The sequence below is a fragment of the Gallinula chloropus genome (assembly GCF_964237585.1).
Source record: "Gallinula chloropus genome assembly, chromosome: 12".
Classification (NCBI taxonomy): Eukaryota; Metazoa; Chordata; class Aves; order Gruiformes; family Rallidae; genus Gallinula; species Gallinula chloropus.
The window spans coordinates 10,593,118-10,607,141 of record NC_140097.1 but is presented as its reverse complement, the minus strand read 5'-3'; the positions used below and the strand labels follow the sequence as shown (position 1 = coordinate 10,607,141).

Sequence of the window (14,024 nt, the reverse complement as noted above, 5' to 3'; positions counted from 1 at the left end):
CTGTGCCCATTTTGGGTCTGCTGAATCTTCCAAGTATAGGTTTCTCCCTCCTGTGAGTAACAGAGGATGCTTCACCACCTGGTCCTTATACTTCATAGTAAATATCAATACATAATCAAATATTATTATTTTCCAGTATGAGCTATTCACATAAAGAACCACACACGTTATGAATACATGTATGTATGCATATACACACAGTGGTTTATACTGCTTTTAATCAACGATCCAAAATACTTCCCAACTGTGTCGATCACTCATTTTACAGATGATGACCTGCATTTTCCTAAAGCAGTTCAGAGTGCCTGAATTCTTGCATGCCTCATTTCAGAAAGCTGAAAAGAGAACCACTATTCAGAGGCCATATTCAGAACTGTTCACATCTCAGGTTACATACTCAAAAAGCCCAGGCTGCTTTAATTCAGAAAGCACAGACTAATCAGCTTTTTTTGCTTTTCTTTCTCCGTCTTACACTAGTGTACAATAGCCAGAAGTGAGGAATAAGACACTAAACGGAAAGAGTACACAAGTTCTGCTCATTTCTCTGTAGGAGATTTAAAACAGGGGACCTTCATGTACATTCATCTGTCCTTTTCTCCTTTTACCAAACACAATCATTCAATTGTCCCCACAGACAAGCTTTTAAGCTGTCCTTAAAAAGAAGACATAGTCACTGGTTTGTTTTAGTGTTCTCTGCGCAATCTTACATCGCCACTCCAATATTATTTGCTGTGTTGAGCTCATGTACTTCGTGATGTGTGTTATGCCAGTACCTGCACTTCTCTTGTTGGAGCAAGATCTGCTCTGAGTAGTGAACAACAGATGCTGACTAGCATGCAGTGAACAACAGAATGACACCTGCACTTCAACACTACACATCTACATATAATATAAGCATATTAAATAATGTCTGAAAAGTCAGAGTAGATTAACTAGTTGAAGAAAATTGTATTGTGATGGAAAGGTCTTTTTTAATCAAGCAGTATTTTCTTACCCATATGGGTTGAAAGCACAGTTAGTTAACACTTTTTAATGTCTTTCTTCATTAAAATCAAAACCTTAAAGACTCATTTAAACACTCATTTAAGAAGCTCCTGGCTGTCTATGCCTGGAGAATTCTTTAATCACAGCCTATTAATTACCTTTGAGATAAAGAATGTCTTGCTGTAAAATGAGCATGCATTCTGATTGCTTCCTGAAATGTTTTTATGCCAGTTTTTCAAGTGAAAAAATTATCTAGATTACACAAAGAAACAAAACAAAACAACCCCAATCTGAAACACTTCAGTGTTGTTCCATACAGGTTTGTACATGTTACAAGACACTGATAATGTTAAACTTTTTGCTTTTCTTCTTTTCCTTCATTTATAAGAGATCCATCTGGGCCAAGTACAGCCAAACATGAGCAGACACACCTAGTTGAGCACTTATTTGTAACTATTCTTCATCTGGATGTGTATTTCATTAGCTATTCCTCTTTGCAGTACTACTGAGAATGCATGCTGCCATAATTCCAGTTTACACAGGTCTCTGCAGACAGCATGATACAGGCAAAGTATTAATTTCCTGTTGTAGTACTTGCGATTCCTATCTCTAAACCACACAATAGAGAGAAAACAGTTTTTAGCCTAATTTCCTATGAAAGAAAAGAATTAATGAATAAGCTTGGATCAATTTCAATCAAGCAGTTGAAAATTTGTCGCTACCCCGAGATTGAATAAAGTGACTTTGAGCATCCTATTTGGAAGGAGCCAGATGGTAAATCAGCACATGTGTAGTGACATGCGTGTAGTCGCAGCCTGGCCATGCAGTGCTCATTGCTCAATGAGTAGAGCAGCTGACGTCAAGGTTAGCAAGTGGAAGGGATTAGTGTGAAAAAAAATCCTATTGTTTAATCATATCTGTGTTTCAGATTTATACATACATCAGGCTGCAACAGGTGAAAAGTTGAAAGAAAGCATGCATTAAGAGACTTTATTCCTTCTAATAAGGTTGCTTCAAATATGTGAGTTTAGGGAAATGTAAGAATTGCTGCTAAGGATATGTAAAAGATGAGACTTCGACAAAAATGGTGTCATAAGACAGCCATATGGATTCTCTCAATGTTTTCTATAAAGTGATCTTTGGGTTGGGTTTTATTTGTAATTTCTGGGAAGAGTTCCTTTCTTGCACTGAAGATTTTGTCTGCTTAGTATCCTTATAAATAAGGTTTGTGCTTTTACCTGTCTTCTATGAATTTATGGTTCATCTATGAACTTTCTTTCTGTAAAAAGTTGTTTTCCTTCAGTTTTAGTTTTCTTTACAGGAAAGTGAGAAAAACTGCAAAAGCTACGCGAATGATATTTCCCATACTTTTAAATGCTTGTTCTAATATTTGGTTTTGATTTTCTCCAAATGGGAAAACTCTAACCAAAGTTACTGTATTATAGCTAGGGGCAGCATTAGGTAACATTCTCTCATTAATTTTCACTGTATATTTAGACTTTTGAATGATTTGTGCATTTGAGGCTGTGTGTAGCAAGTGGCAAACCTCGTAAGAATTAGCTTCCTACACTGTTAAATTTCTCTCATGTAGAGATCAGGGGTACCCCATGGATTTCAAAACCTTGCTCTTCCTGTACCCAGCTTTAACCATCAGATCAAGACATGCTCTGAAGTCCTTGAGCACAGCTGCTGAGGCCACATAAGCCACAGCAGCAAACCTGTGTTTAAATTTTTGCATTCTAACACCTGCTTCTCCACTCCCTGGTGTGTGAATTATGCTACCTTAGAGCCCCATACAGTCAGCACCACTTTTTTTCCTCCCCAGCAGGAAAAAATTTGTGAAGGAAATTGGTCAGATTTGGTAATGACAAGCATGAGATATGTATAATAACGTGGTTAAAGACAAGCACTTATGCTCTGCAAGTGGGCTGCCTTTCCATATTAGTCCTTGCAATGGTTTCAGATGGCTTCTTTGTCTGTAAAATGTCCATTGTTAGACACTTAACATTTCAAAATACCTCTGATGGATTTTTTTTTTTTTTACATAGAGTGCAGTAATTTTCATTTTCTGGATACGGTGCAATATAGATGCACTATTCTGGCAACTAAGAAAATACAAGAATTAAAAAAAATCCACATAGGGTAAGGACTGAGGAGGGAACTCATTGTTTCTCTGCAGCTGTAAAACTGTTCTCCAAGGAGAACACGCCTTCTGCCCCCCTCCACGAGGCCTCTCCAGCAGGTGAACAGTATCTGTGACTGGCTGCCTGCCACCCCCAAGAGCCCCCAGTGCGGGAGGTGCTGGGGTCATGCTAATACTGGGAATGGATGTGACTGGGGCTTCCTGTGCGCAATTCCCCTCTGCTAACATAACAGTCTATGAACTGCTACAGCTGGGGCAGGATTTGCCTCAGGGCTGTCCTGTCCTCGCCAGCAGTCAGAGAGCCACCATCACACCTCCGATAACGCAAAGCATTTTTCCCTACATTGCCTGCTCAGCCCCTGATCCTTTCTACTGATGAATCCTCTCCTTTCTCCATTATACAATATGGCAACTAGAGTTATGCTCTGTCATAAAAATGCTTTAAAAACAAATAGACAAAACAAAATAATTAAAAAATAAAGAGGCTGTCAAATTACAAGTGCAACAGGGAATTTTGAAAAGAAAAGTTTAATCCTGGCTGGTTTGTTAGCAAGTGTTGCATTAACCCCCATCTTTATATTTACAGTTTTCTGCTGAATGTGACTGCTAAAGGAAAGGTGGTACCTGCTTCCTTTAAAATCTGGCTCATGAATGCCAAGCACCAGGAAAGCTCTTTCTTTTGTTTGCTTCAGCTAGGAAACCTTTATTCTTTCCCTTTATGTGTGCTTGCTACGATACAGACGAGTAAATCAGTGCAAATTTCACAAACCACTCTACAGGGACTCTGGGGTTCTTGAATGTATTAATGTATTTAAAATGGTTTGGTGCTTTGCTTCATTAAGCCAACTCCCTCTAGATATGCCCTACTTATACATAAAAATGTAGCAGACAAACATGCTTGGGGTTTTTCAAGGTTTCACCATCAGAATCTAGAAGCTAAAGGAGTTGTGCGAGGTGGTACAAATTTCCCCTGTGACCCATTTTGAAGGACAGGACTGCTGTCCACAGTCCAGTCAGCTGGAAACCCTGCAAACAGCCTTCATCTATGTTGTGCTTCCAAGGGGAAAATCACTGCAAGGAAAATTGATTTTAGGGTCATTGACCCTCAGTGACAACAACATACTTTGGCCCACCCATGCAAGTAGTAAACTGCAGTCCCAGCCGTTCAGCCAATCTTCAGACCAGCTTTACTACAATGCTCATCTGTTGTGCTGTAATCCTTCATCTCGGTGAAAGAAAACTGACAAGCTGTACCTGAGAACTGTAAGAAAAAGCTCTAAATCCTTACTGTCTGACATAATGGCTTATACTGTTTCCAACTGATTTCCAAAGCTATAAAAATGTATTTAATTACTGATCAGAGATAGAAGATTTTTGCATTGTAAATTATCAGAAAGCAGGTATTGTAAATATTAAATTGAGAAAAAATTAAAGTCATTAATCTGTTCAGCTGATTCATATGAGTAAGGTTCTGACTCAAAGCAACATGGCTGTGAAAAGAACAAAGTAGTGCTGACGAATGACAAAGGTGACCACTTTTTCCCCTCTGGGAATAGTGAAGACATGGACCAGATGATCTCCTAAGGCACTCTCTATTGCCTGGTCCTAATTTCTGAGTTGCTGTACTTAGATCTTTAAGAATCTGTAGAGCCAGTCTAAAAAGCTAAATGATTTTGTTGATTAAATTGTCTTCAAAAAGATGCTTCAAAGGATTCTTATACTATTATTTAAACTAAATTATGGTGTAATATTAGCTGATTAAGACAAGACTTCAAACTGAGTAATTTCCATCAGCTGGACATAACAGTAGTTAAAGAAATAATGACTAAATGGATAGCACCTGATGCAATTCATCATAATGTAATGTGGCACAACAGAAAAAAAGAATTTTTTTTCCCCTCTCCCAAGAGGAAAGGAAAAAGAAAACCTGAAGATTAATTAGGGGGGTTGGGCTTTTTTTCTGAATCATTCTTACATATAGTAGTCAGTTATTTTACTGTAGTATCTCAGCAGCTTACATGTTTTAATGCTCTTTGCTTAAAGAATATAAAACTGTTTTTTCAATTACACAGTTTCTCAAGGGACAGGATGTCTGGTGTTTTACATACCATGCCTAAGTTAACCAGACTTGTACCCAATTTTCTTAGGAATCAAACTAACAGCTATAATAGAACAAATGCTTTGAAATCAAGGCTTTTTCTCTGACCCCCCCCCCAAAAAAAAATCACATATTTTATAAGTTTCATACATATTTTGAGAAAAACACATTTCATTTTTTTTCTTTCAAAATTGTACTCTACTATTGTATTTCGTTTTCTGTAAAAACACAAACCCATCCTTTCTGATTAGTTGTGAGTGACACCATATCTGTAGAAGGTTCAGATATGCAGGAAGGCTCAGTAATAAGGTTTTGAAAACCAGGCTTTCACAGCTGAAGGTTAACTAACCTTTGTTAGCACAGGCCATCCACTTCAGGTTATCAGCAAAAGCAGCTTCTCTTCCAATCAGATAGGTGAAAATACGAACCTAAAAGTACAATGCAAAAGATCAAGTCAATTAATACTGCATTTAAAACTTACACAGCGGAACTTCATATAGAGATGTGTAATTCATATGGACAGATCCTTTTAAAGAAAGTACTACTCGTTAAACAGCACAGTCAGTTAAAACAACATCTCTGCCAGTAACATCTTCCTGGCTTTTGTTCTATGTAACAGAATGGCCAATCTCTTTGGATGTTTTTGATATCTGACATTGAACTAACGTTACGGCTAATGTTATGTGTGAGCATAAACTGAAACCACTGGAGTCCTACGCAAAGGTACATGCTTCAGACAAATCTGTTCTGTACTTACAAATTCTGAAAGTTTCTGTGGTGTGAAGGAAGAAACACTTAATTAACAAATACTTCTGTAGATAAAGGATGTAAAAAATAAGGCAAGCATATGCCCCTCAATTTTCAAGGTTATAATATTACACAGTATCTTTGTCAAGTTAGAGAAAGGTATCCACTTGTGTATCAAAAGTGACAAAGAGTAGAATCACATGCAGGGTTGCCACTTTTCCCAGACAGAAATATCTCTGCAGCTAATCTATGCATGTGCATGCACAGAGACCTTTGTCCAGAAATCCTAGAAAATTGCTGCTTTCCTTAAAACTCTGCCCAGATAAAATTCTTTGGCATAAAAGTAGTGCATACTTTGGAAATGCTGGATACAGGATAGGCCTTGATGCTAAATGATAACACTTGTTCGAACTCCAGAGTTCCGTGTTATAATACTTATAACCAAAGCTACATTTTTGAGCAGCTGCCATTTAGAAAGCAAAGGGACATTTCCAGTGAAATATTTCTCTCCACTACACCATTTTCTCAGTTCTCTCTTATCAAATAATATAGGTTCAGGGTTACGTTATTTTACAAACCTCAAAGACAGCTGCAAATTTGACTGATGACAACATTTTCTACTGCACACCTTCAGCTCTCAGCCCTGTTCTATATGTGGTAAGCTACTGCAAAAGTAATTGAATGACTTTTAGCTAGATTAATAGGGAGTGGGAAGGCAGCATCTTTGCCTGGAGCTTCCTCTACCTCACTAATACAAGTTTCTATGGCACTCGCAGCCCACTGTCCAGTTGAGCCAGTAATGACCCATGCATGTGAGGAAAGAAATCACTGTCCTGAGTCCCAGCATAGTCCACCCACAGTTCTCTATCTTCATCTACCCTCTGATGCAGCTGGGTGAGAGGGAGCACTATGAGCCCCACTTGATCCAACCATGCTCCGAGTAAGAGAACTGGGAATAACACCCAACAACTACAGCTAAAGCCCATGTTCTGCCCACTGTAGCACTTGCCATGAGGCTTATACCTCTCATTCCACATGCCTAAACTTCCACAACTGTTCTCCCATTCCCTAACAATTTGTCCAGGCAAAAGAGGTCAAGTGCATACTGGGCCTTATTAGCAAAATCAACACAAGTTGATTCTTCCCCTCTATTCCACTGTAGTACCACATGTAGAGTACTGAGCTCAGTTTTGGATCAACCCGTTACAAAACGGAAACTGACAATGGAAAAGACAGACTCTTCTTGTAGGTGGACTAAAAGGATAACTGCAGCAAGGGACAGAAGAAGAAGGTTCTAAATAATTCTGATTGGATAGAAGAAAAAAAAAATTAAAACAAAGGTGAAAAAAATATTAGAAAACGTCCAGAAATGCTGTGGAACTGTATCCTGGGAGATACTCAAAATCTGACCAGACTTGTTCCTGAACATCCTGGTCTAACTTCGTCTGGTCTGAGCAGGGGTTGGACAAAATGATCTTCAGACGATCCTTCCAATCTAAATGATTCTGTGAAATTTGCAATATTTTCCACAGAGATTAAAAATTTATCTGATTTCCTAATGAAGTAACTTGTTCTCCATTTTATGGCTTTTGAAGATAAAACACATAGATCAAGTTAGGACAGGGAATTGACAATTTGTGGCAGCAAACATGGTGTCATCATTATGTATGAGAAGAAAGAAAATTATTGACTCCATATTTTAACACTAAAAATTGTAACTAAAGCTCGCATCAGATCCTTTTATCCTTTTTATCAGTGTACTTAACAGTACCATTATTATCCAAACTTTTACTACAGAAACTGTTAGCATCATTAAAAAGCTGTACACAAAATATGCTCAAGAATGTTTTATTCAATAGCTAATTGGGTTGCACATTCACAAAATAGACATGCTAATTACACAGAAAGAAATGTCACGATGTGAGAAGTTTATGAAGGCCTCTAATTTAATTCATTTGCAATTAAAAATAATTTAAAAAATAATTTTTTTCAATTAGCACTTTCTCACTCACAGTGAGACAAAACATGTTTTTTGTAGAAAATACCAATTTCACATGGTGGGGTTTTTTTTGCTGAAGTTTTAAAGCATCTTTGAAAGTTTCCCTCTTTACTGTCAGTTGTGGTACTACAGTCCCTTTTGTCCATTTTCTTAATGGCCAGCTCCTATTTCTAGGCATACATGCTGGTTTGCATTATCATCAGGCCTAGAAAACAGATTTCAGTCACAAAACTTTTCCCAGTCTTCAAACAAAAAATGCACACACAACTCAACCATGATTTATGCTGTTTAAAAAGTATACACCCTGACTGTGTAGTGTTGTTAGTGTTAATTAGTTTGAATCAAACCGTATGCGTGATCCTACTCTAAGACTTTAAAGAACACAGTATTAAAGAATGGTACTTTTCTGCTTTGGTGATGGCTATGAAAAGCATTAACAAAGGAAATCTTTATTCTCTAAGCACACAAGGAAGGGCACAGTAAGATTTATACCCTCAAAATACTACATAAATCACTGTCACAGTTTATCTTCCTAAAAATGATGCTCGAATATAGCCTATAATGACACAGTATACATCTGAGAGATTTATATTTAATGATCTGCTTTAATCTATAAAGAATCAAACTACACTGTGTTCCTAATAAAAGGAGACCAGCCTTATCTAAAAGCCTGAACAGTAAGCATGGTAATAGGTGTAGGCAGAAAACTGCATTAAAACTACAAAAAATAAATTTTTAACAAATCACTATCATAGATCCTCATGAGGAATGGGCTGCCCCTATCATATTGTCACAATGATTTTAATGATTTTTTTTTTTTTGCTAGAAAATAATTTAAGCACCATAAAAAATTCTGCTAATTGTTTGGCATTACTTGAAAAAAAGTAAAAATAAAACCTAGAAAGCAGAGAGCTAACAGTGAAGATGAGAGATCAGAGTTTAAGGGCTGCTTTCCTTCCCTTTCCCAATGAGTTGTGCATTGTTTCCTATGCACTTGTCACTGTGCACATTATATAAATGATGTCTGCCCAATGCAAACATGAAATACAAAATCTTTTATGAAATGAAATATGAGGCAAGCTATAATTTTAAAATACCACTTCTACACTGCTCATTACTTAATAGAATGTCTTCTTAATCAAAGTAGCTTCATAAGAAAATAAACACGTAAGGTCACAGGAAGGTATTTTAGTTAAAAATAATTCCACTGAAACAATAATTTTTCCCTTTTACATTGACTGAAAAGATACATTAATAGGTATCATGAATATTGTTTAATACTCTGTTCAGAATCACGAGAAAAATCCTCAAAATCATCGAAGCCACTCTGATTACAGCTCTATTTCTAGAAGTTTCATTCGATCTATTCATTGAACCCAACAGTGCAAACTTATTTCATTGTGAGTTTGCAGAGGGAAACACTCGTGTGAAGTGGAAGTGATTTTATGAAACAAATGCTTGCCAATTATTTCCTGCTTTCAGAGATCACAGTAATGAATTAGGTAGTAAATTATTAAAATTGAAACTTGCCTTAATAAATCTACATTCTAAATCCCATTTTTCAAAACAGACTTGGATCTACATACCTTTTATAGTAGTTTTAGTCTTATGGATAGGTATTTTATGTAGTAATTCTAGATGTGCTAGCACCATCCATGGTATGATACCAATAAACAGTTATGTGGTCATTTTTTTCTTCATCTACACAAAAATGTATCTATGTCAGCATTCTGTAATAATTTAGCAGGATAAGTTCAAATTTCTTCAACTTCTGTATGTGGACAAGACCTATGTAGTGATGGGCTCTCTATGCTGCAAAACAGGACACTCTGTTTCATAGTCACCAGTGAAATTGTCATTGTAAACTGATAAGGCATGAGGTACCAGATTTAAAATCCATCCGTACTCAAATACCACAGAAGATAAATGTTGTTACGTAAAAACTGTTAATAGTGACAATCAAATTTTCTACTTTATGGCATGGCACAAAACAGACAAAGTGTGTCAGAGCAGTTCTGATCTGCAAAATGACTGTACAAAATGTCTATTTTATTCAAACAATACAGATACAGCACTAATATTGTATAGTCCACTGATAAATATATATAGTACTGAAGCATATGATTGAAATATCTGTGGCTTATAATGTCTCTCATTCTACGGTTTGCATGGGACCTTAAAGAAAATAACACAACAGAAACTATGAGATTTAATAAGCATATGCACTATGTACTAACATACACACTGATACACCTATATCAGTATCTTATGGTACAGCACAACATTAGGACACTAAAAATTCTTTCTAATCCATATGAAGAGAAAATTTTAGTCAAGGCAGACTGAATAAATTCAAAGTTGCTATGGGCCAGTCCCAGAAGATCCAGTAACAACATTTACATAGTCTACATATGCTCTGGTTAACTGAGTATAAGCCAAATGAGAAAAACACCTTTCAATATCCAAAGGCTGTGACTGAATCAAGAGACCATTTTCATCTGAGAAGGAATCTGCTTCAGAGGGTATAAGAACCTCTCTGGCAAAAAACACGACAGAAAGACAACCCTTCAGTTCTGGATAATTTTGAAAGCTTTATAAGATATTAGAGAGAGATACCTGAAATAATATGATATCAACTGTATTAAGGCTTAACATGAACTGTTAGTTGTGGAGAAAGGACACATTGTCTAGCAGAACTAGTTTGGCATTATTACATCCTATCTACAAAACTGAAAAATCTTGATATCAGATTCACTGAATGCAAAAGCAAAGCTTACTCCAAGTGCAAAAACATTAATGTTTGGAACTATATTTGCTATTCCTGCACAGTATGTAGCTGCTACAGATGTGCTACAGACTATTTTTTTAAGGCAATGTTCACAGAAAATGGAGAGAGAGTTCCAAAGTACATTACAAAAAGTGAAAGGACAGTGGAATTAGAATCTTTAATAGAGTTTGTGACTTTCTCACTTCATATTTTTGACATTTTTCTAAAGCGGGTGTTGAATGGCAAAGAATACCATTTGAGATTGATGTATTTTAATTATCTTTAAAACAGCAGCTGTAGAAACCTCCCATATATTACTCTGTTATTAGGTCTCATTCCTGACCTAGAAGGATCACCTCTGGGAAAGAGCACTCCATTTGGTTACTATTCTTACTAATAGATTGCTGCTTCAGCTCAAACTATTCTGAACTACAGAATCATATACAGTAACAGACTAATTTCAACAATGCATTTTATGATGGTCAGCTTCTATGTGCAATATTGTGGATTGTGGTCCAAACCACTAGTCCACAGTAAGTTTCTGAGAAGCAGAACAACGTGTCAACAGTTGTCACAAGTTGTATTGGTAACTACTCCCATGCACACCGCAGAACCAAATAATATTAAGGCACTGAACCACCAAGCTGAGTAGACAAAACTGAACAGAAATTTTACACTGAGTAAAATACTTAAATCAACAGTAGATATTTAACTGCATACGTTATCATTTTTTAACGTGCTTTCTCTCTGGTTTTCTAGTCTCTTTGATTTAGAATTGTCCCCTCACCTAGGCACAGTTCATGATTTGGGTTACATAGGTGGTTTGCTCTCTGTTCTTCATTGCATCCCTTCAAATTTTGAAAAAGAAGAGAGTACTGTTAACAAGTTTCTTGCTTTTACAGCTAGAGAATATTATGAAGTTTGAACCTTTAAACTCTGGACAGACTGCTTCTATAAAATCTCAGAGATGCACACACTCAACCATTAGGGAGGAAACCTAAGAATGATGATTTAAATGACAGCTATTTCAGTGCTAACCACTTCATCCAAAATACCCACTTAACAGTTTCATCCATTATGCATGGACTCATCTACAGTCCCTGAACTGTCCTGGCCTCTGAAACACCGTTTAACAAGCAGCATAGCAAAGAAAATAGGGACTACCTTCTATCTACGTTAAGCAAGATGAGTCAATTTGCAAGATTCTAGACACTGGAACTGTGAAGTCATATCTTCATGCCAAACAGCTGGTAAAATACTATTTCCAGAAACCTAAAATACAGTCTGGGAAGTGAAATGTGACTTCTGCTTGCAGCTGACAGTGCAAACCTCTGTTTGCAGCTGCAAACTATTTCATGGACACCTTCAGCAAAATAGTCTTTCCTTTCTGGCTCAGCAAGAAATAAAAATAGTCCTGTAGCAAGAGCTATGGAATTTCAGTTATAAGTGGGGTATAGGGATGAAATTCAAGTTCCCATAGTTATAAGTTATGGTGGTCCAGGAATGCCCCAGTTAGCCTCTGCATAGATGAGTGAATGGATTGACTGAGAACAATGGAACATGAGACTAAGATGTTGCCTGAACTCCTAAGTAGCCTCACCACAACGAATTAGCTTAGTTTTTACAGGATGTCACAAGGTGAGAACTTTGGGACAGTCCTGGAAATTTTCCCAGGCAACTCTTGCTATGGATAGACCACCTGATAGGCATTATTTGTATGTTTCAAAGTGTTAATTAGCTACTTGGTTGGAGTAATGCCATCCCAGAGACTTCAGGCCAATCCTGCTGCAGAACTGACCAAGCCGTATAGATAAAAGATACTTGTGTGGTATCATAGCAGAAAGCCTAAGAAAGTCACTTTTGAACATACTTAAGATATTTAGGAAATTATTTGTATGCAATTTAAGATAATAAATAGCAATTAATCACTCCTATGCTGGAGTGGTGATATACAACCATGGGCCACCTGGAAATAAAGATTCAGCAGAACAGCAATTCAGAGCATCTCAGCCAATTCAGGTGAAGACATCACTTCAAGGACCCTTATCTACACAGCATGTAAACATCTTTTTCAGGATGCTTGATTCCCCAATTGAGTATTATCCTATCTAAAGACACCCCCCAAATAGTTTAATATTCTCATCTATACAAGAGTCTCAATGACCAACGCACTTTGATTTTCATTTGTTCAACAGCTAAGAAAATGACAGGAGGAGAAGATGAGCCCAGAACTGTATATGCTCTATTAATATATTAATATTGATACCTTATCTGAAAGGTATCTAAACTACACACATTAGCATATGTTGAAAAATACACTGAAGCTTTTGTCTACCATTTATTAAAAGCAGAGGGGAATGATTAATAATTTTCATGAAAAACGGATGCCACTCCTCTAAATACAACCCCAGAGCTACATTCTCAAATTCTGTTGCTGACAAAAAGCAAAGTTCTGGTTCAGACTCTGAATATGAGTAAGAGACAACATGGGAAGAATACAGGGAAACTTTACAGAGCTGAAGGTGAAAAGAGAAATTTTCATTTTTAAATGCTCATGTGTATCCCTTCTAGGCAGTTCCATTTTTCCATATAGAAAAATAGGTTAAAGAGCTTCCCTGTTCACTGAAAGTCTACCAAGAGGTAAAAAAGTAAAATGGGTGGGAGAGCAAAAGTTAACTTTACAAGTTGTAATATTTGGTGGCAGAACTGATAATTACATCACATTCTAATTTTCCAGGGTTAACTTCAGATTCTATTATTTTGCTATTTGTGTTTTATGTTGTGAATTACTTGTCTCTTCAAACCAGCTTCTCTTTCTGTTGATTATGAATTTTTCATGCTCCATTTCTTTTTCCTCTTGATTAGAGGGGAAATATTCTTCAAATTAGTTACCCTGGATAAATTTATAACTTCTTCATCCTTTAAGCCTCAGTAACTGACTTCACTTCCTTGGGGTCCTGCTGGTTTATAATTTTCTTGTGTTCCTTGTATGTTCAAACTCTAAAAGTAACCAACTTAAAATTTAGAAAAAGCTTGAGGTTTTATTTACTCTTCCCTCCCAACATTACACTGTGCCTTTTGCATCTGAAGATTGGTCTTCAATGTCACTCTTCTCCTTACATTATCTCATCCTCTAATTCCTCTCTAACCAGCATCCTTTTGTACAGCTCTCCCTCAGAGGACACCGACAGGAAAAGGCGAAAATTGATGCTGTAGTTGGTCCCTGTGTTAAGGAGATGGTATTACCCCACCACACTTTCCTGTGAGGACAGTCTGAATGCAGTCA

The 14,024-nt window shown here is 36.8% G+C and overlaps 1 protein-coding gene across 1 annotated transcript in view; it reads right to left on the bottom strand.

Annotated features, from left to right (window-relative positions):
* Positions 1-14,024, bottom strand: part of CACNA2D3 (calcium voltage-gated channel auxiliary subunit alpha2delta 3) — a gene marked incomplete at both ends in the record, with an annotated part of 428,879 nt that overhangs the window by 149,751 nt on the left and 265,104 nt on the right. The window contains one exon of the mRNA XM_084269585.1: positions 5,575-5,653. Coding sequence (XP_084125711.1) covers positions 5,575-5,653 — 79 coding nt within the window. The remainder of the gene's footprint in view (positions 1-5,574; positions 5,654-14,024) is intronic.